Source organism: Pinus tabuliformis, chromosome 1_2, assembly GCF_031772625.1.
Source record: "Pinus tabuliformis cultivar Carrire ecotype Pingquan chromosome 1_2, CPIR1, whole genome shotgun sequence".
Classification (NCBI taxonomy): Eukaryota; Viridiplantae; Streptophyta; class Pinopsida; order Pinales; family Pinaceae; genus Pinus; species Pinus tabuliformis.
In genome coordinates, this window is record NC_142298.1 from 651,869,848 (window position 1) to 651,893,535 (window position 23,688).

The 23,688-nt window shown below is 39.7% G+C and overlaps 1 protein-coding gene across 5 annotated transcripts in view; it reads left to right on the forward strand.

The window, feature by feature from the left end:
• The window catches only part of LOC149207369 (metal transporter Nramp6-like), a 210,612-nt gene extending 188,248 nt beyond the window's left edge, over positions 1-22,364 (forward strand). For 2 of the 5 annotated variants that reach the window (XM_089395701.1, XM_089395702.1), the window contains 3 exons: positions 13,426-13,557; positions 13,702-13,797; positions 21,934-22,364. In XM_089395701.1, coding sequence (XP_089251827.1) covers positions 13,426-13,557; positions 13,702-13,797; positions 21,934-22,266 — 561 coding nt within the window. In that variant the 3' untranslated portion in view covers positions 22,267-22,364. Of the gene's footprint in view, positions 1-13,425; positions 13,562-13,701; positions 13,798-21,933 lie in introns of those variants that run through there. The other 3 variants (XR_016252618.1, XR_016252619.1, XM_089395703.1) reach the window with 3 other exon arrangements.
• Positions 22,365-23,688: the final 1,324 nt, after the last annotated feature.

A 23,688-nucleotide genomic window follows, 5' to 3' on the forward strand; every position in this document is an offset into this window, starting at 1 on the left:
TGGATTTTTTTTAAAATTTTTATTTTTTTTTAATTTTTTTAGATTTTAGATCATAATAAAATCAAAACCATAAATAAAAAAATAAGAAAATCGAATTTAAAAAAAATAAAAATGAAAAATAAAAATACATTCTAAAAACTGACTTTTTAATGAATATACAAACCTAAATGTAAAACGAAAATCAACTAATAAAAACCTAACCTAACGGACGTGCATTCATATAAGCGAAGGTAAAATAAAAAAGAAAATCGAATTGTGTTTGTTGTTGTGTTTGCAGGTTCTGATAGCGGAAAGGAGCTCGACAGCAAAGAAGGCTGCGAGGGTTTGGAGAGGTGAATACGTAGAGGGAAGCACGGACAGGGATAATCGAGAGCAGAGATGGAGTGATGGAAGGGAGATGAACTACACAGATGAAGAGAGGGGTCTGTAGGTGGGGTTTTCTTTTGTAGGTTAGGAACAATTATCACCCCAAGAAACTCTCCTAGGTTGTATCTCAGAGATGCTCGGGAACATTACAAACTCAACAAAAATGTTGGAAATAGGTGGATGAGTGGAAGGGATGATGCATATTCAAGCCAGATAACCACTTCTACTATGCTTAACCCCAGACATGGGTGAACACCCCCAGACTACAAGGCTTTAGACCACCAATTGCTCACAGTTTGAGGATTAGGTGAACATGGAGAATACTGACCACACCAACAGATGCACAGGACCCTGTGATGGTCGGCTGCAACCAATAAAGAGGTCTGCAAATCTATTTCCTAGGTTGTATCTCAGAGATGCTCGGGAACATTACAAACTCAACAAAAATGTTGGAAATAGGTGGATGAGTGGAAGGGATGATGCATATTCAAGCCAGATAACCACTTCTACTATGCTTAACCCCAGACATGGGTGAACACCCCCAGACTACAAGGCTTTAGACCACCAATTGCTCACAGTTTGAGGATTAGGTGAACATGGAGAATACTGACCACACCAACAGATGCACAGGACCCTGTGATGGCCGGCTGCAACCAATAAAGAGGTCTGCAAATCTATTTCCTAATGCACATACAGGATGACAACTCTCTGGCACTAAGTGAACAGAAACCTGCATAGCATATTCAATGATACATACTAGATTTTAACACAGAGGTGGGATGACAGCCCCTCTAATGCTAAACATCAAGAGCACATGAAAAATACATAACAGGCACAACCTGGAACAGAGAAGAAGTGGAAAGTGAGCAATTAACAACAAAATAAGCTTGTATTAGTTGAAAATGAAGACCAGACGGTGCAGGTATCACAATAGTTACAGTCTCCAGAAGTTGAACCTTACATCAAAACTACAACCATCAACCCTGATTACATCTGTTTGTTGGGTATATATAGAGTTTGTTTACAAAGATATTCTGATGTGCTATGCGTGGAGGGGTCATAATCGACCACCAACCACCTTAACTCTCTGATGGAGTCTTTGGTGTAGTCTGCCTGCTACAATGAATGGATTTGATCTTTCTGCTGCTCGACCGTCCTTCCTGAATAGGTGGAGTGTGACATGAAACAGGCTCCATAACTTGATAAATGCTTTAACTGCTTGAGGCTGGTCCTTTTTTCGCTTGGCCATTCCGCTTCTTGAATGCAGTGGTCGAGGATTAATTGCGCCGAGTACAGGTAGTTGACCACTGTTGTCCTCGGGAGTACAAAACAGTCAAAGGAGTGTGGACTCCATGGCAGGTGGACAGGGTGAACGGAGGAATGATGCGGACCGTCGGATTACACCGATCAACGACAAAGACAGCACGACAGGGGTTATTGGGAAGGCGAGGCGGAAGACGGTCGCAGGCCGTTAGATCTCGAATGGACGACGAAGATCTATCGACGGGAAGAATCGGGCAGAAGCGGGTCAAACCAACGCGAGCCGTCGGATCGTGGGCGGGCAGATCTAACGGCTATTGGACGGCAAAGGTGCACGAGCGATAGCGAGTGGGGAAGGTACAAGCGGGTGGTAAACGGTATCCCCGCATCGCTTACGGGGTCGGGCAGTATTCGTACATGGGCTTGCGATCCAGTAGAACTGCGACGCATGGCGGATGGGACCGGGGGCAAACCACTTTCCCCGCTGGCTAACGCGCGGGCGGTTCGCGGGGTAAGGAGGAGCGACTACCGTCCGATCGCTTTGGTGAATGATCGGACGGCGGAAACAGACAGGCAAGTTACGTGGTAAGCGACGAGCGATCACCGTTGGATTTGACGGTGGATGCGATCGACGGTGGAGGAAATAAACGTGCGGGTGGTTCTTTGAATGCGGCGGGGACTGTTAGATCACGCGATGGGTGCGATCAACGGCTGCGATTAAACGGTGGCTATGGCGATGAAGGTGCAAGATCACTTGGTTACGATGATATGAGGGTTCGAGCTTAGGAGCGAGGGCCTTCTACTATGCTTTTTTTTAAACTGAGAAGCAGGAGAAATAGAGATCATAGGAGGGCAAGGGGAAAAGAATAGGAGAGGAGGACAGCTATTATAGGTCTTTCCCTGAGCATAACCGAGGATCTAGCTTGCCTTCAACCTCCGAGGATCAATGTATATAGCAGAGCTAATAGGAACAACGCGTGGGAGAGAGAAACATGAGAATGGAGCAGCGTGGAGAGGGTTTGGATAGCAGCAAGAAGGGATCAGAAAGCTGTAGGGCCGAGGCAGCGTTTGGGAGAAACGCAGGTCGGATAGCAGCGTAGATGGCAGCTTGATGGATAGCGTGGAGTGAAGACGCAGATAGAGAGGGAATGGCAGAGTTGGAGCTGCGTTGATGAGGAGGGACGAAGGAGGGATAAGCTCACGCGGAAAAAGGAAAATGAGGAGCGCAGGTTTGGGCATTCCTTCAGGTAGATTGGACGTGGAATGAGGGACAACGTAAGGATTGAAGGAGGTCTTGCTGCGATGAAGGCAGAAGATACGACGTGAAAGGGACGAGATGGAGCTGCATTTTGGATGGAGCAATGAGGAAGCTGTAGGCAGGGTTCTGCAGGCAACAACAAAAGGCTGTGAGCAAAAATTTCGAAATTTTTCAGGCATCAGAAAAAATTGAAGATCCCAGGCAGCGGATAGGAAAAGAAAATAGCAGCCCAATAAACCCTTAAAAATTTTCCAGAGATTTCTTGAATAAAATTTATATGTTCTGCTTTAGATTTATTACTTGAAACCCCTGTAAAATCGTCTCGAGATAAAAAAATTTAAAACCCTTTGCAAGAGACGGTTCTGAGGCGAGATCTTACCCTCTAGGGCCTAGATCTGGCTTCAAAATCAAACTTCACCTTCAGATCTGCAACCTGTTCCTGAAAATACAAAGAACTAGAATCCCAACATACCAAAAAAAATGAAATCGCAGAAACCCTAAGTCAGAATTTTTTTTTTTTTTTTTTACAGATCTATGCACAAGAGTAGTAGATCTACCAGATCTGGCGAGTGTGACTCCAACTCTGCTCCCAAATTTGATAACGTGAGGCTCTTAAAATCCAGATTTATCAATTTGGCACATAATTTTTTTTGAAATTTTAAATTTAAACGGAGGTGCTTCGCTCAAAACCCTTCATGCATCAACAATGAAACTTCTTATGATAAGCCCAGGATTCAATCAAGTTGGGCTCTTCAGAAAATACTAATCGAGAGTTGGTTGGTCCAACTGAAAACTTCCCTGAACGCCCGATGACCTAAAAATCAAGAATTCCCTGCACAACTCAATTCAACCATTAACATAGAGCGAGAAAATGATAATAAAATTCAGATTTAATAGAGATACCTGCCATTATATTCAGAACTTAAATTACCATTCAAACCCCAGTGATTAAACAAGATACCTGTGCTTAAATCACTCTTCATAAAGTTATCATCAATGGCTAAAAGGAGATCTATGCATGAAAATAACGCATCTTACAGCATTTCCACGAAAAGTAACACCAACAGAAATTAACCCCAAAGTCTTCCTTTATTGTTCATAAGAAAAGATTATAAGAGAGCTTTCACTTAGCACACGACTCCAAGATCGAATTATCTCAACTAACAAATGACCTCCTATTTAAAGATAAACCTTCCAACGGCTAGTTCGAGTGATCCTTGTCAAAGTGATCTCGACCATTGATGAGGATCAAATTTTCTTTTAATTTTATCCATCGAAATTTTAAATATTGAGGAAATTTCGAATTTTTCAATTAAATGCATTTTAATAAATTAAAAAATTAAAATTTTGCATTAATTTCCTCAAAATTTTGACTTTGACCTAACCCCAAGGACCCAAGGCATAAAATTTAGCAAAATAATCAATTAACCTTAGTCCCTGGACCTATTAAGATTTAATTTTTTAAAGGATCCACGAATTTTACCTCTGGAAAATTTAAATTTACCTAGGACCTATGAGGGGATAAATTATTTTTCTAACCCTCATGACACTTTACATAATGATTTTTTACATTTTTTACATCACAAGGGGGAAACCCATATGAAAAAGACCCTCACAGACTACCCATTTCTGCGACACAAATATAATCCAACAGACTAAGCAACTTGTAATAAAATAACCTAACCAAATAGTTAGGATTATTCCCAAATCACTTTTACACAGACTCGATCTATAACACTAGGACTAGCCTAAGATCCTGGTGACAAAATTCATTTCAGCTTTGGGGTAAGGCTAAAGGAAAACTTTGCTGACCATCCGAGAATGGATCGGTGAGACAAAAAACCTCCCGGAGTGTAGATCGTTACCAGAAAAATAGGTTTACCTAGGCAATTACATACATGACACAGATTTGTTGAGATTATTTACATTACATATATGCAAAATGGGTTTACATTATAACATGATAATCAAGTTGATGATGATAGCTGGACGACACGGACACATGGATCAGGCGCTATCCCTTTTGCGAAAAAGGGGGTGTACTGCTATGGGTCGTTGACATGTAATGGTCAACAACTCCCATTGTGAGTCTTTAGGATTTGTCATCTATTCATAAAAGTCAATTTAAGTCTGTCATGTATGAAGGACCCTTCTTGGGCATGTTAGAATATATGTAAGTCATTAAAAGAGTCAAAGAGACCCTCCAAGACCAAGCTCAAGCTCCTCCAAGAAGTGGGCATCCAGATGATCTCCAAAAGGCATGTCGGCCTAGTCTACAAGTCAAGTCGTCTTATATTCATGAGCAGATCACTATAAATATGAAGCTCAATCCACATTTGAAGACAATATTTTGGTGAAGATAATCCAAGTGAGAAAGGTGCGAAATAGTTCGATCTAAGAGAAAATAGCAGCCCTACATCCAAGCGAAGGAAAGAAGGGAAGATCGAAGAGATTACTGGTCTGTTTCTGGGCAACATTTGTTACACTTGCAAGAAAAGGTAAGGGCAGAAACATATTGCAGAAAAGCCCTATTGCAGAAATTGAGAATCTGAGTTAAGGCAAGAATGTTGTCTATGCTTCATGCCGAGTTAACATAGAGCTCCTATCTAGTTAAAGTGAAGAAGTAAGGGACAAAATTTATCCTTTATCAGTCGCACGTGCAAGAAAGAAGAGTCTACTATAGCAGGCCAGAGACTATGGTCAAGGAGGCCGAAAAATTCAGAGATGAGTTGGAGAAGTGAAGGCTAAATTGCAGAAAGTTGACTTGGTCTTGGAGAGGTCATTTTGGTCAAGGGTCTAGGTCATGGTCTTGGTATTCGTCAATTGGAATCTCTGTAAGAAGAAGAATTTGTTCGGGTTTTACTCTCAAAGAGTGAGAGGTTTTGGCCCTAGATGATAGCCTATATTTTGTGTCTCTTTTCTCTTTATGGTTTATGCATTGGTAGCTGTTTGATGAAGAAGAAAACTAATAACCTAAGTAAAAGAAGATCCTAATCTAAAGAAGTAAAAATCACTCACAAACAAATTACTAATAGAAGAGAAATCAGTTAATTGCTATGCCCTAGATTTCTCAACATGGTATCGAAGCTAAGGTGACTAAGTCAAGGAATGGAATTTTATTAATGGACACTCAAGGATCAAATCTCAAGGAAGGCATCAAAGCAAAGATCATGTTGAAGTCAAAGGAAGCATCATAACCCTAGATCAAAGAAGTCTACAAAGAAGTATTGAAATCACCATCAAGAAAAGAAGGCCAAAACCCTACATCTACTCAAGTTAAAGTGTTTTGAAGACTATTCATCCAAAGGAAGCTAGATCAAGAGGTAGTGTCATCTCACTCCCTGTGGGATCAAGGATCATTCTTGAAGAAAACTACCTTCATCAAGGAGAAGTTTTCAATCCTTTATATCATCATCAACATCAAGGATGTAATAAGAAGAAGGAGCATCCTATCAAGTAAGTATATTTATTTCCACATCTGAATCTGTCAAAATGTCTTTTTGCAAGGAAAGCAACAAACTGGTTGGGGCTTCAAACTCATCCGTGTTTCCCAAACAAGTTGATTTCCAACTTGTTTTCCTTCACCTCATTCCATAGGGACTACCCCCCATAGCCTGCTATTGGGAGACATGTAGAATAGAGCGAGTGGGGATCAAAGTGACAGCCCCCGTCCTGAGCGGTTGTCATAGGTGCTTGTACAATCCGGGCGACAACACAACCCATGGCTCAAGGAAGATTCAATATGCAGGAATTCTAAGGTGGAATTCGCTGGAACAATGAGAGGTTGGCCCAGTTAAGGAAGGTGATAGACGAGATCCACCCTCATCCTTATAGCGGAGTCACTAGGGGTGCGCAGGTTGTGGGGGTACGACCATCTACACCATTTGGGGAAAGTCGACAAAATCAGGGCACTAGATCTCCTCAAAAGGTTCAGGCAGGATAGGGATAGGTAGAGGATGAGACCAGGGGTGCTTTTGCTGGTGGAGACCTGGCTTTAGATATCAGGAACTTGAGGAGGAGGTTGAGCATGATGCTAAGGGCACACAATATGGTGAGGAGCACATCGATATACCTAGTGTGGTGCAGGAGTCACCATTGTTGGAGACCTCTTTGATAGAACAAGTTGACACCTTGGTGGAGAGAATAGAGCCTACACCTATAGAACCACCTGTTGATCAGGTATTGTCCCTAGATGAGGTGCCAGGAGACATAGAGGTATCCGAAGCCATTACTGAATCCCTAGACAAAAGCCACCTACAGCAACATGGAGAAAACATATAGGGACGTGAGCTAGTCGTGGAAGGGCAGTCCGTAACTCATGTTGAGCCCATGGTGGAGGAGGACAAGCAGTCATCTTTTGGGCCAGCCATCAATTTAGAGCAGACAAATGCATAGATTCTTTCTATAGGGCGTTTTGCCAGCCAGTTGGAGCCACACACATTTCTTGGGGGTCACCGGGGCATTTTGGATTCAACCAAATCCTTTATGGGTTTTTGTAGGTTTGGTGAGAGGAGCCCTGAGTTAATTTTTCAAAAAAATTTGGGTAGTATTTTTGGCCGAAATCAGTGTTCCAGTTAGTAGCCAGTCGCAGAAATCACTAGAGGAGGGTGCAGTTCACTACGGGATGATTTCCATCACTTGGGTCCATGAGATATTTTTGAGTTTTGTTGGAGCTGGTGTCGAGAGCCTACATTTAATTTTGCAGACTTTTTGGAGTAGATTTGAGGGTCGAAATCTCAATGCACCTACAGCAGTAGTGGCAGTAATTTTTTGGGTCAGCACAAAGGTTTTTGGTGGAGTCATTCCAACACTTGGGCATCACAATTCCAACTTGAGGGTTTGCTTAGCTTGTTGTAGCAAACCCAGGTTCCACTGATCTCATTTATTGTACTCATATTTATCAGAACCAATACAGTGACTCGGAGGTTTTGCCCATATTTTCGTGTTCAAATGTGTATGGTTATGCATTTCTGAATTTAGTAGTTGTAGCTAGTTCATTGATTTTGTTATCTACAGTATATTTCCATTTGGAATATTACACCAAGCACCACTATCATATGGATAAGAGCCACTGCCCAAACATCACTGACTAGGGCACATAAATCCTTATCATCGAGTTGCTTCAATAGGTCGTTATGATCTTTTAACAAACCACATAAGAACTAAGGAGATTCGGGATGGAAGATTACAAAGCCATGTCTACACCCATGATCACTAACTGGAGGAAGATAGATGCATCCAGGGAAAAGGATGTAGACCCCACCTTGTACAGGAAGTTGATAAACTCTGTCATGTATTTGGTCAACACCAGACCAAATATATCCTATGCAGTAATACTCTCTCAGTCAGTTCATGGTGGAATCGACTAGAGTGCATTGGACAACAACAAAACATGTATCAAGATATTTGTGCAGCACTATTGAGTATGGAATTAGGTATGCTCGAGGTGATGGTGTCAGATTGGTTGGATATATTGATGCACATTGGGCAAGTATCATAGTGGATTGGAAAAGCACTTCAGGGTGTTTCTTCAGCATGGGATTAGAGTTGTTTCTTGGTACAACAGGAAGCATAAGTCCGTGGCACTGAGTCCTATAGAGGCAGAGTACACAGCAGCGAGCATGGCTACATGTGAGGCTATATGGCTTTGGAAGCTGCTAGTAGCCTTGTTTGGTCATAGGGTTGAGACGACGATGATATATTGTGACAATTAGAGTTGCCTCAGGTTGTTAGAGAATCTAGTGTTTCACGACGGGTCCAAGCATATAGACATTGGATACCACTTCATCAGGGATTGTGTGCAGCGCAAGATTGTTTAGCTACAATGTATACCCATAGATGAGTAGGTAGCATATATAATGGCGAAGGCTTTGGGGAAGGCAAGATTCATCTTCTTTAGAGACAAGTTGGGTGTTATGCAAAACACCTTCATCTTCTTTAGAGACAAGTTTATGTAGCTCAAACAGGTGTTCTAGTCTCAAATGATGTCTATGATGCTAAGGAACACATTTTCTCCAATACCCAGAAAAAAATTCTAAAGAAAAGGCTTTGATTAGAATTAATTAGCTAGTTCATTAATTTTCCCAAGTCTAATGAGGGAAATGGCTTAATTAATCAGAAATAATGGAGGTAAATCGATTTTCCTCTAGTGACTTCTAGAAAAGTCATGAGAAGGGGTCAAGATGATCTTAGCCATTGGTTGAGATTTGATCATTGTCGTTGATTCGTCAATGAGAGATTATAAGAGGAAATCAATGGCGGCATTCGGTGAACACATTGAAACACAATGTTGCATTGATAGCAAGGGCGCAAAGGCATCGTAGGGGCATCAATAGAGTGAGATCAACAATGCTTGGAGACTGGATTGTTGGAGGAATTTATCACAGTGATTTCCAAAGATGTTTGGAGATCTATTTTTCTGTAGAGAGAGGCCTGTTTTCTAGTGGTGCGAATTTCTCTAGAGAGGGGTGTGAATTACCCTAGTTAGCAGTGTGAATTTCTCTAGGAGGACAAATTGTCAGAGCAAAGAGATGGATTGCAAGAGAGATCGATTTGCACAAGAAAGACAATATTGCCAGCTGAGGTTGAAATCTAGAGGGAGGTTGAGTTATTTCCTCAGCAGTGTGACTTTGCTAGAGCTAGGGCCACACGTGTGAGTATATTAGGAGCAAGAGGGAGGCTGAATTGCTTCCAGGCGACTAGATCGACTTGCAGAAATGCTAGAAATAATTTTCCGGAGGCTTTCTAATTTACGACAAACATTTGTAATTTCTCCATCACAATTTTGTTGCAAAATTAATAAAAATACTTATATGCAGAACTGGTTTCCCTTCAGGATTTTTCCAAGGACATTTGTCCAAAAGTTTGGTGTTCATTATTTGTGTGCATGGGCTATAATGTTCTTTGTTACTGTGGTTATTTATTTTCCAATGAAGTTGCAGTAGTGTTTTATTCAGTGTTTGCCGCAATTAATTGCAGAAGACAAATAATCAAGTGATAGGTGAATAATAACCAGTTAACTGTGACAGTAATTAAAATTTCACACACCCCACATTATTCATGAGATGACGCACTTGGACCAGTGTGCCCCCAACTAGTTTAGCAGTATATACAAGTTATGGCAGTTGATCAGAGGCCCAGATGAGGTTTGTCTCAGTATGGAGATATGGGAGGGCTAGCACCATCCTCTGAGCCCTCAATGTTGGAGAAAATACAAGCTATTCTATCACTAGAAGACCCGTGAGACCCATTTTCTACCCCAAACACAAAATTGGGGTCCACTTGGAGCCCTCTTGACTCACTTTGGCACAAAGAGAGCTCAATGCACGCCTCCAAGAGGCCCACACAGTGATGGCGTCAACATTTCGACCCTCTTATGAGTTTATCTTTATGATTTTGCATTGGCTTATAACCACACTTAGTTTTATTGCCACCCATTTGACAACTAAGAGGGGCTTTATGCTAATATTAGACTTGATTGGACATGTATAAATAGATGAGAGCTCATTTGAGTCTCTCATCATCATCACACTTGGAATTCAACCTCTTAGAGGATTTTCACACTTGTTCCTTCTTGGCTATTGGAGATATACTAGATGCATTTCGATATTTGGAAGTTATCTTTTATTGTCTTTCGAGCTACTTCTTTGGATGATGGATGGATATACTACATGTTGTCTTGTAAGTGCTTATTGTTGAATATTTGCTATTTTTAAATGTATGGAATTATCGCTTCTAGTTTATGCTATCTTGTGCTCTAATTGTTGAAAATTAATTTTAAAAGGCTATCTAGTTGAGTATTGCATATACAATTCATTATACAACATGTATTGAATGTTCCTCGTGGAGGAAATCTTTAATCTCTCCATCAAACTTCATTTCTTTTTGAAGTGGGTAAATGTTAAAAGTTGATACTTAGGGCATCAATTTTAGCCTCCTTAGAAAGGATAATTTTCATCCTTGACTCCATATGCCTAAAGGACAAGGCACTGGTCAAGTCATTGGTGATCAATCCATAATTTTCTCCACTAAAATTGGTCCTTTTAAGGCTGGGGCAAAAATCTAGGGCTTGTAGCGAAATTTTAGGATGTTTTTTGGTGATTTGGGAGCCTAAACATCAAGCTTAGAGCGTATGCTACCTATTCTTCAAGTTTGGTGGGCATCCACTAAAATTTCATCCATAAAATCTCTTGCCCTAGGTGTTGCTCCAAAAGGGAAACCCTAGTTCTTTTTCCCTCAACTTAAGGACTTCCTTGAAGGTTGTATGAGCTTGGTACTTGTTGAAGTAAATCATAAGTAGCCTTTTCTCTCGGGCCTTGACTTTGTGAATACCTATTACCATTGAAAAATCTCAAAACCCTAGGTCTCGTGCCTTCTTTTATAGGTTTTTTCTTTGAGAGCATTTTGCTTCTTTGAAGCCTTGAACCATTATTGAGTCTCTCTCTTGAATGAGCTCTAGTTTGATCACTTGGTGCCTTATACCTATCACATCTATTTTAAGTGATCTCCCTCCTACTGGGACTCCTCCCATCAGTGAAAGTCCGTAAAGAGCAGGGGCTTTTGGTTGAGGTTACGTTGGGCCTCTATGTTTTATTTTATCTATGGAGAAACAGTCCAGAAAGGAAGCAGAAAAATAAGATTTTGGCGCCAATTTTCTTGCAGTGAATTCATGGACAAAGATAGTGAAGAGGTTTCAATTTCGGAAATGCCTATAGGAAATTTTGGAATGAACTTGGCTTAAGATTTAAGATCTATTAATGAGAATGATAAGGTTTAATGCTATTCTAGTCATTGTATGTCATATGATTGCCAACGTTGAATAATACTGAATCCTGCATCATGAATGTCAAATTGTCAATTGATGTACAGTACATGCTTGATTGTAAAGTTGAAAAATGTATGATTTGAATGATGATGATCATGAATCCATTTTGAAAAGTTGAAAACAAATATTAAGCATCGCTGCTTTACACAATTTCAGTTATGTTTTTTGCTCTTATTTTAGTTTTTAGTATTTTCTTTCATTAATATAAAATTTTATACGTATATGCCTATCATATCCCTGTCCCCTGTTTCAAAAATGTAGCACCCATACCCATATCCACATACCCTTGCAACCTATGTCACATGGTTTGGGTTTGAATTCAAGTTCGGAAACAATTAAGTTCGATTCAAATTCGAATTTTCCGATGAGGTTCGTATGAGGTTCGGCATTAAGTTTGACTATATATATATATGACATAAAATAATAAAAAATCAAAATCAATCAATAAAACTATATGAGTAGTAGTGAGCACCCACGAGCCACAAATCACAACCACTATTAACTTCACGCTCTGGGCGGCGGGGACAAGCAGCGTCTAGAAATTGAATTCAAGAAATTGCAGAGAATACAACATGCAGCGGCAGCACTGAGCACAATAGAGCGAGTACACTCAGACTGAAATTGGCTTGTGAAAATCTATCGACAACCATGGTAAATAAAGCCAAACCAGTGTCCACCGTGGGAAACTAATTGGTGGGAAGTGGAACAAGAGAAAACCATGTGCTGCCCATGGTTTTTCTAATAAACCTTAAAACAACTGACAAAAACCGCCCGAAATCTAACCTCGGACCGCAAAAAAAAAATTATAAATTATAAAATTGGGCTTCAGGTTCGTCTTTAGGTTTGCCTTCAGGTTCGAATTTGTTGAGGTTCGACTATCAGGTTCGAATTCGTTGAGGTTCGAATTTGAGGTTCGACTATCAGGTTCGCCGAACCTGAACAAATTTGAATCTTTTTTTGGGTTCGCCGAATTTCGAACCTCAAGGTTCAAATTCGGCAAACCCTGTGACATAGCTTGCAACTTATGTTTCATTCAACCTACCAACAAAATTATACAAACAACAGAAATATGAATACTGTTTGTGATTAGATTGATCTATGCTAAGGATCAATATCAAAATCTCCATATAAGATGAACAAGTAATGCTTCAAAGGATCTGGCTATGAATGAGCATGGTGTATGCCGGGAGGGCTAGTCTTATGATAAGTAGTAAGAAAACCCTTGTGCTGGGGGGAACTTAGTGATAGTTGAAGGAAGAAACTATCATTCTGATACCTAGCTGACCTACTCCCATGAGTTATGACCCTTTCAATAATTCAATCATCAGAATCATTTGAAATGGCTAAGGTTGTTCCTGTATAACCAATAAAGCTATGAGGGCAACAATAAGATACATCCACTAAAATCATATATATTCATCTATGTAACCTTTTATTTAGGGTAGGCAGTGGAGATTAGATTTCAGTATTAGGTTTGTGACATTGATCAAACTTGTGAAATCTAGCTCTTTGTGGTATGGATGCTTAATACTTATACAAGCTTCATTTCTTACTGTTCAGGTAACTCTAGTGTGGGTTTCTTCATATAGATTGTATGGATTTTAGCAGAGTGTTTTTACCTTTTTGCCAAATGATCTTATTTTAGAGACTGTTGCTGTTAAAGTAATATCTTGTTAACCTTGTGAAACTATAACTAATTATTTCTTATTTATTACAGGGCTTTTTACAATTACGTTTTACACCATGGGTTAGGAATATGCTTACAAGGTGTGTGGCAATAATTCCTAGCTTGATCGCTGCTCTTATTGGAGGTTCCAGGGGTGCAGGAAAGCTCATTCTCATATCGTCGGTAGGCGTGTCCAATCTCATTCTACCTTTCTTTTTCTTGTTTTATCTAAAGATCTTGATCAAATTTTGCCCTTATTAAACAGAACCTATTTTATTCTGGTGTGGTGTTGGGCTGACTCCTGACCAATAACTTTGAGTATTTCAGATGATTCTTTCTTTTGAGCTTCCATTTGCTCTTCTGCCACTTTTGAAATTTACAAGCAACAATGTGAAGATGGGTCCTCATGCTAATTCGAAGAAGGTGAGCAAAGTTCTGAAATAGCTCAATCGACATTGTCAGATCCCTTTATCCTTTCCATTTCTTCCTTGTGCTTTCTTTCTCTATCTTTCACAGCACTGTCTTTCCAAATAACAGATTTCGAAATTCATTTTTGTTCTGCTACCAGTATATGGTGTTTAAGATGATAGGAAGCAATAATTTCACTTGTGCCTACTATAGTCAGTTGCCTATTCAGTTAGTTTTCTGTGTGCACCTTGTAGTGTCTCTCTGTTTCCTGTTGAATTTTTCTGTGGACAAGTGATGGCTTACTTTTCATCCATGCCATCATGTTGTGCTATGGAGTTGATTGCTTATCTTCCTTTTCTTTTTGTTTTCTCAATCAACAGTCTTAGAGATGATACTTTGTAGCAGGGTGATTATTTGGACTTTTGTTTGTTTACATGCTATGTTACTGGATCCACAGGGTCTAAATGTTGGATCCACGGATCCGTGTTTCAGATCCAGATATGAGTACAGATCCGCATAGTATCTGCCGTGTAAATGGATCCTGTGCCAGATAGCCTTCGCACACCATATCCCAAGCAAATGACATTAGAGTTTTAGGTTTTTATTTTTAATTTAATTTAATTATATTTGCCACATGTTTTGTAATGTACCAAAGCTAAATATGCTATTATAATCCAACAGAAATTTAAAATTTTCCTTTGAGGGCTTTTAACAAACAGTTAGAACACAGAACATCCGTCAAACACTTTGAATGATAAGTTAAAATACTTGCAACGGCAATAAGTAAGAGAGGCAAATAATGATTCTATTACTTGCTGGGAAGAATTACAAGCAATGATACTCATGAACCTGAATATACTTTAGCACAACAGCTGGGACAATATAAGAACTTGGCACAAATAAGGAAGATGATCTTCAGTTTGATCACAAGTCAGATCACTGTAGATGATAAGATCTCGGCACTCCATGATAAATATGGCAATAATCCTGCAAGCAGTCTATATCCTATCCTTTAAATGCAGAACACAGCCTCTAATGAGAGATATAATGAACCTCTGAACTTAGCTTTGCAATGTGAATGCTCAACCCCTCCAAATGATGATATTCTGCCTCCACTAACAGACTAGACAACTCACCTCTTCAGATTTGTTAGCAATATAATCTTGTCCTCCAAGTCTGGTATACTCTGCTTATATGATGGAAATGCACTTGGCTCCAGCAAGGAGAAACTCTCGCCCCCCTCAACAAGCATGCTCTCATCCTACCAATTAATTGCTGATCTCATCCTCAAATGCAAGAAGGCTCTCAGCCCGAATTTGAAGTGCACTCGGTCTCTACAAGAAGACTGATCTCAGCCTGATAAGGGTAAACTCATTCTCTTGTTATTGACAGAAATCGAACTCCAGCTATAGAATAATTTCGGCCTCCTGAAGTGGTTTATTGTCAGCCTCCAGAATAGACAAGTTCGATCTGCCAAGTGTATAGAATTTGGCCTCCACTAATAAAAAGAAATTCAGCCTGTTACAGTGATAGATCTTGGCCTCCATAAACGCTAAGAAGCTTGGCCTCCACAGAAGCTGGTTCAACCTGCCAAAGAAATAATTTCAGTTTCCAAAGGACCCTGATCTCCTGAAAAGATACCAACAATTTGACCTCACTGCCAAGATAGATTTGATCACAATGATGCTCCGGCAAAACAATATAAACTCAACCTTCTGAAGTAAATGGAAATTGCTGAAGCAACTTGGCCCTCTAGGGAAATAACATCTGGCAATTGATAAACACTTCGACCTCTAGAAGAATTGTCCCAATAACCTGTAATTGACGATCAAATGGGAAATCTGAATGATTTCCCGCAGTGCCAACTAGGGTGGCAATAATGTCTACTGAAATTGGATGAATGCTAGCTAGGAAGGCAATGATGTCCACCGAAACTAGTGTGAGAGTCTCGCTTGAAACCTTCGAACTTTGACTTCCTTGAGCCAAAATCTGAACACCAAAATAGAATGAACGAGGAAAGGCCATCGATCGCTTTTATAATACTTCACTGGATCTTCTCCAAGCTTCTAGAACTTCCCTTTTCTAATATCTTATTAATGAAGTTACTTTTTCCTCCAAGTTTTTGAGAAATCTAGGGCATTATGTATTTAACTTGATTTCTCTTCTATTATGACGTTATTTTATGATGTCTTACTTATTATATCTATTTTCAATTTGTTATGTTCTTATCATTAAGACCAATGCCAATCCATGAAGATTACAAACAAAAAGGGAACACAAGATGTGGGCACCGGCACACAGTTAGGGCAAAACCCCTAGGTAGGGGAAAAACCCAGTCAAGAACAAAAAACCTAGTCAAGAACTCTTCTTTCAATAGATTCAAAGCACAGTGAGACAACCAAGACTCTTGACCTAAACCTCTCTCCATCCATTAAGTCAACTTCTCGGTTGACGTAGTCTCTTTCTAGAACTGATCTTCAAGAATAAGAGTTTCGATCTTCCATAAAACAACTTCGGATCCTGCAACTACAGAAAGAAACTTCGGTCCTGTAATTATAGAAAACTTCGGCCCCAGTAATTGTAGGGAAGATCGAAACTTTGGGTTTTCTCCCGAAAGGGTTTCCCAGAGAGCATATCTTGTGTATTATGTGTATGAGCTAATTTTGTCGTTCTCTACTTTTCTGCTTGGTTTACTTTACATGCATGCACTAATACAGTTAATTTTATAGATCTAGAAATTAAATAAAACTGCAATAGTGTAGAATCTCAGAGTTTTAGTATAATATTATCAGATATGTTGTGAGAATATCCACGACAGTTTACGGATCAAACAACTTCTCATCTAGCGCCACAAACTCCATCTCCAACTTCCTCTAGTCAGTAGTGACACTACCCAGAGAATATAGCCACTAGACACCCATCACCACATTGGTGTCTGGCACATCAACTACGAAGAAATGATCGGTCACTAAGTAGTTCCCCATGATCAGGGTCAGACTGGGAACATATCTCGTATACTGCATGGTCTTGTCCCTTGGTACCAGCATTGAGAACCCCTGGAAAGCCTCTGTGTGTATGCCTCTTCGCTCCATCATCTGGCCATCAATGAAATTATGGGTAGCCCCATTGTCCACCAACACTGACACATGTTGTCCCTGCACTGTGCCCCTGATCCATAGTGTCAAATACTTCGGTACTCCCCAAAGTGAAGCAATAACCCCTCCAGTGGGCAGAAGTGGGCCTCCTCCCTGAGGTGGTGGTGGTGGTGGTGGTCCTCCTCCCATGGATTGTGGTCCTCCATCTCCTACACCTATGTCCTACTCAATCTCGTTCTTCGGCTCACTGCCTAAGTACACCTCAATGTAATGGGCCTTGCCCTTGGTGCACTTGTGCCTAGGTGCCCACGGCTCTTAGCACATGAAACATAGCTTCCTCCTTCGAAGGTCCCTCCTAGTCTCATCATCAAGCTGGCCACGCCCAAGCTCCCTCTGTGACTATCGGGTATCTTTATTCCCCTGGGGAACAGTGGGTCTGGTGGGTATTGGAGCCCTGGTCTTGGGCAGTACATGAATCATGACTCTGGTCGTAAAGATGGCATCCACCAACGACACGGGCTTGTAAGCCCTCACCCATCCACGTAGTGGATCAACTAGCCCCTCAACAAACAACATAATCAATCGTGCCTCTGAGATGTGTATGACCATCATGGCCAATCTCTGGAACTTTGATATGTACACCTCAGAACTGCATGTCTGCCTCAAATGTGCCAACTCCTTGAAATGGAGCTTGAGGTCATTCTTGTCAAACCTCTCAATCAATCTCCTAGTGAACTCTGAGTAAAAGGTGATGTGGATATGTCCAAGTGTCATCAGGCCATGGTGCCACCACTCCTGTGCATCTCCCTCCAGATGTAGGGTGGAAAAACGAATAGCATCAGCCTCCCACATGGGGTTCACATAGAAATAAGTTTCCAACTTTTGAACCCAAGCTCTAGCCGAACTCTTGGCTGACCCATCATAGTTGGGGAGTGTGACCTTCCCTACTACCTTCTGCACCTCCTGGCTCAATTGCCTCCCTCTATAAGATGTCCTAGCTCCAATCTTACACCTTTTCTCAAGGTGGATGAATTCCCCAAAGGGCATAACTCTTTGAATCCCGGGGTCTAGTCCCTCATACTCATCAATCCCTATCTCAACTGAATTCACCAAATCTACAATGGGATCTGGTTCTCTCTCTCTCTCTGGCTCATCCACGAATTGTGGCTTAGTGGGACGACTAACTTGACCATGCAGAGGAGTGTGGGGTTGCTGATAAGCACACTCGTGTGTGGCTTCCTCCTCCAGCCCTAGAACCCCCATATCCATTGAGATCGTGCCCCTGTTGATTTTGTACTTGTAGGCCCACCATTTGTTGCATCATATCCATCATAAGCTGGTCCTACCTCAACATCTACTGGTTCACCCTCAACAGCTCATCCATAACCTGATTTTGGCCCCCTTGTGTTGGTTGTTCATCACCCTCAATGCATTCTCTAGCATTATCAAGCTCAATGTCTAAAAAGGGGTCAAGTCCTCTACAACGTCTTCTTCCTCTTCCCTTGCCTCTACCTCTCTAGAACACTATGCCCAAATATATGGGTGGCATCACCCGCTATTTTCTCGCATAGTTGTCCAAGGACATGCTCTGATACCACTATAATATTCCCTATAGGAAAATACAGTAAATAACAAAAGCAATGAACTAGCTACAACTACAAAATTTAGAAATGCACCACCAGAAACATTAAACACTGAAAATATGAGCAAAATTATGAGCCATTGTATTACTATTGGTAAAATTGATTACAACAATAAGAGTAGAGGAATTGGCTTGCTACTACAAGCTTGAGGCAAAACCCAGGTGTCAACAATGGCTCAAGGCGCTAATAAATCTCCCCATATGAATTGCGCCCTACTGTTGGGTTTTCTATTGCTATTGGCTAGAAAGGAATAGATGTTTCAACCCTATAGAGTACTCAAAAAATTCTAAGAAATTAGTTGGTGCCTTTTCTCGGCATGCCCAACAAGCCCAAAAAGGGGTTGGCCTGAATCCAAGAATCCCGAAGACCCCAAATAGTGTGAGTTGCCCAGTCAAACCCTCCTAAACGCACTGCAGAAAGATGTAGAATACTCCCCAAATCCACCTCCAAACTCCTTGTAAAATTCCTCCACAAATTTCCCTTTTCTTCACCAGCCCTTATCACTCCACTCTCCTTGTCCCACAATCCCTGCGCAAACTCTACCAGTGAACCCCTGCGCAGTGCCTGGAAGACACAAATTCGGCCTAAAGTATTCTCCCAAAATCAACCCTACAAACCTCCAGCAAAAATCAAGGCAAATCACTCCTGGAATTCTCGGAACCAACATACATTGAAGTTGTCCCCCCAAGCAATGTGAATTTCTCTATTGTGCCTTGGCCACACACTGGACTGGCTATGATGCTCCTGCAATCAACTCTGGAACAATTCCAATATGTATCAAAGGACTCTCCTTGGGTGACTCTCCTTGGGTGACACTCGTGGTTCATCGAAGAAAGAGTTAGAATTTCCACTTGGAATTCCCTTGTGCTAAGCAACACAAGTTGACTTGGCTAAGCAGCTCAAGCAAACAATGGTTCAGTTGTCAAATTGTCAAAAGCCCCAAAATGATGCTCCTCTCTTCTATTTATCCTTGTTGTCCCCTTCTCTCCTTGTGGGCCCTCCCATTCGACCTCCCTTCTTGTCTCTTTCCTCCCCATCGAATTTCCTCAAGGGGTTCAAATTCCCTCCTTGAGGTGGCTCCCACATTCCACCATCCAATTAATTTTCCATTTTCCTAATGTTTGTAGCCTCTTTTCTCTTCAAAAATTAAGTGGTGCCTTCTCACCCACTTTTTCCTAAGTTTTTATGCCAAAAATTTTCTCCATCACCAAAATTGCAAAAATTTGGAACTTAGCAAAAATAATTAGTGGGGACATTCAATAACATCACCCAACACATCGCCCATAGATGAGGACTTCTAATATTACAATGTTATATCACCTAGGATAGTCCCAGCGAGGAAAGTTGTATCACCACACCACATCAACACCATAGGAAAAGGAGACATAAGAAAGGTGCTACCTCTATCAAACATCAAGTATCTCCTCATAACACATTCAACATAAGAGGACCATGTCGAACACTCCCTCCCAGTGACATCAATAATATAACATCACCATCATGAAATTTCACTTGGATGCTCCAAGAAGAATATAACACATGAAGTAGCAAGCATCCGCATGTCAAGAGAGTGATCCAAAAGAATGAAAGTAGCATACACAACCATGAGACGACCATCAACCATGAACATTCTCCAAAGAAGAGTATGAGAAGGCCATCAACCATGAATATTCTTCAAAGAAGAGTATGAGAAGACCAACCCACTCAACCAAGAAGTAGCATCTCCAGGCAAAGAAAGAGAGTGTGTACCTTCAATCAGGGTTGCAGGGGAGTGCCCCCCCCCCCCCCCCCCCCCCCCTTCGAATTGCTCTCGGAGCACACTCCTGAAATTCGCTCCTTGCTTTTTTCACAATTTTTTTGTCACCAAGATATTCCAAATGCAATTTTTTTTCAAAGAAACAAGATTTTTTTAGTAGGGAAACTTAATATTCAAGCTTATGGCCCTAGTATTGATATGCAATTTGATATGCAATTCATGGTAATGTTAAATTCTTGAAGTAAAAGTAACATTCTCCTTTACCTTTCATTTTCATAAATTAAAGATGAAGGAGAATGTCACTTTTACTTAAATTTTTAACATTACCATGAAATGACTCGGGATGTTTGAGAGTAGTTCCAACCTCATTGGATTTCATATGGAGAAAGTAAAATTTTAGATCTCACTCAAAGTCCAATAGACTTATCAGTTTTTCAAGATTTCAGGATTGGGGGGATTGCAATATTTCCATTGGATTTTGTCATGTACTAGGGTATGAGACTCGTATGTAATCAAGAGCACCAAACCCTCTATGTACCTTCATGTTAGTGACATTGGTTGTCGAACTCCACTATCATGACCCTATAAAAATGTACCCATCACTCAAACAAAATCTTGACTTGACATGCTACTTCTTTTCTATCTTATCATTTATGTTAATTGCTTAGAGGGTGATATTAATGACAAAGATCCCAAGAGAGGGAATGGTTTTGATGATATGTAGCTATTTGTTGTAGCATGCTTTTTTTGGATGCTAGAGGCCATCTAGAGCCTATTTGTTGATGTATTTTGAGTTCAGAGATAGATTACACTCAATGCTATTTTGGTTATGTGCATCCTTACATGCTATATATTGAGAACTTGTAACTTGTGGATATGGTTGATGAAGATTATAACTTCTAGATGATTGATGTTATATTGTGTTATCCATGTTTTTATGCTTTTTATATCTAATTCATCATTCTACATGCTTTTGTTGACATATATGCATCAAAATATATAAAAATTCGCTCTCAAACCAGGAGCTTTTGTAAATGTCGCTCCCCACTCCCACTTCCAAGTAACCTTGCCCCCAATCCATCCAAACAGATCCAAGGGATCAGTGGCAAGCTCCATTCGTGTGATGAAAATTACAACGGGGACATCATAAAATATCAACACAAATTACCGTAGAATGTTAAGTATTTTATGTGCAAAATTTTCTTAATAATAATTTGATTTCGAAGATGAAGAATATCCATGTTTTTATGCTTTTTATATCTAATTCATCATTCTACATGCTTTTGTTGACATATATGCATCAAAATATATAAAAATTTGCTCTCAAACCGGGAGCTTTTGTAAATGTCGCTCCCCACTCCCACTTCCAAGTAACCTTGCCCCCAATCCATCCAAACAGATCCAAGGGATCAGTAGCAAGCTCCATTCGTGTGATGAAAATTACAACGGGGACATCATAAAATATCAACACAAATTACCGTAGAATGTTAAGTATTTTATGTGCAAAATTTCCTTAATAATAATTTGATTTCAAAGATGAAGAATATGCAGGTTTTTTCTATTGTCTTTCTTTGCTTTATTAGAGATTTTCATTGTTGTCAATTATCTGTTTTCTGATGAGGCACTAATTTATTCTGACATGCTTCATTGCATACAGGTTGCAGCATTGACATGGATCATAGGAATTTTCGTTATATTGGTAAACATGTTATATTTAACAAGTGGATTATATCACTGGATCATAAATACTGCACTGCCGATACCAATCACAGTATCCCTCGGAATGCTTGGCATTGCTTCTTTGATAGCGTATATTGGTTTTACATTGTATTTAGCACTGAGAACAGACAGGACAGATAATTATAACTTGTCTGAAACAGTTGAAATTATAATGGATGACATGAATGAAAACCTTGTAAATGACCTTGATGAGGGTGGGCTTTTAGTAATGCTTCCTAATGATAATTTTGTGAAGGAGCTTCCAAACTAGTTGGTTTTGGATGCAACTTGTGTCCAATCCCACAATTTTATCGCTGACTTCGTTAATTCTTTATTCTTTTTTTATAATATATATATATTATATTTCAATATTTGTTCTTATCCCTGCAATATAATTCCATATCTAACGGGTGATTACAGAATCCATTATTATCTACCCACCTTTTCTAATTGTTCAAATAATATATTCAACAGTCTGAGAAGATGACTAGAAGAAATCATGCAAAATGCTAACTGCCCAGAAATTTGCAGCCACAGTGATCTTAAGCTTTTCCAATTTGAATTTAGTCTTAATATCAAGAAAAATGCCATATGAACATTCTTGCCCAAAAAAGAAATAACTGTTCAAGAAGCTTATGATATAAATTCAAAGAAACAAAAGACCAAAAAAAGTTATCCCTGTCAAAAATGTGGACAATTTTTTTTCTTTTTTCTTTTTGGAATAATACTTCTCATATTTCCTAAAATATATGTACATCAAGGATAAACAAAAAGCAGAAAGGTACTTACAGTAGTATTTACATCACATCCTCTTAAAGCAACAAGACAACAATATACTCTGAACAGAGACTAGAGTCTAACAGTTTAACATCCTTGATCAACAAAAATCTTTTCGCCATCAATTGTATACCATAGTTTTAAAAACCAGAACCAGGTTTTGAACCAGGCCACCAATCAAACCGGGGTTCGAACCAGACCAGATCAAACCAGATTCAGTGAACCAAAATTGAAAAAAATACATTAAATAAATAAAAATATATATTTTTAAGATTTCAAACCATGATTCCAACCCATTAGAGAAAAAATATGCAAAATTTGTTAATCTATATACCATGTAAGGGTGAATTTATCAAAATGGCAGCAAGTGCAATGCATATCTTACTTAACTGATCATGTGTGTAAGTACATCCTTACTTAACTGATCATGTGTGTAAGTACATCAACACTTAGTTGCAATGTTCCACCAAGTCTCCGGGACGGGGAGACGCGGGTGCGGGGAGACGCACAAAGGGGACGTGTGGGAGAACCCTGAAAGTTTAGGGAAATTTAGGGGAGACGGGGAGACGTCGAGGTATATATAATATAATTTTTAATTATATATATTATAAATTTATATATATGTATATAATTTTGAAATTTTCATGTTCATATTCATTGTTCAATAATGCTAATTCATCAAGATTCAATACCATAAGATTCAATAATAAAATTCAAACATTCAAATACAATGTACATCGATCCATATCAATTATCATTCATCAATCATCATTCTATAATTTACATTGAAAACCAAAATAATAACTGAAACTAACATATATTCCAAACAGTTGTTTCTATATGATTAAATCAAAAAGTTATAAATAAATTAACTTCTAATATATTTGACCAACCTCTGCTATTTCGCTTTGGTTTT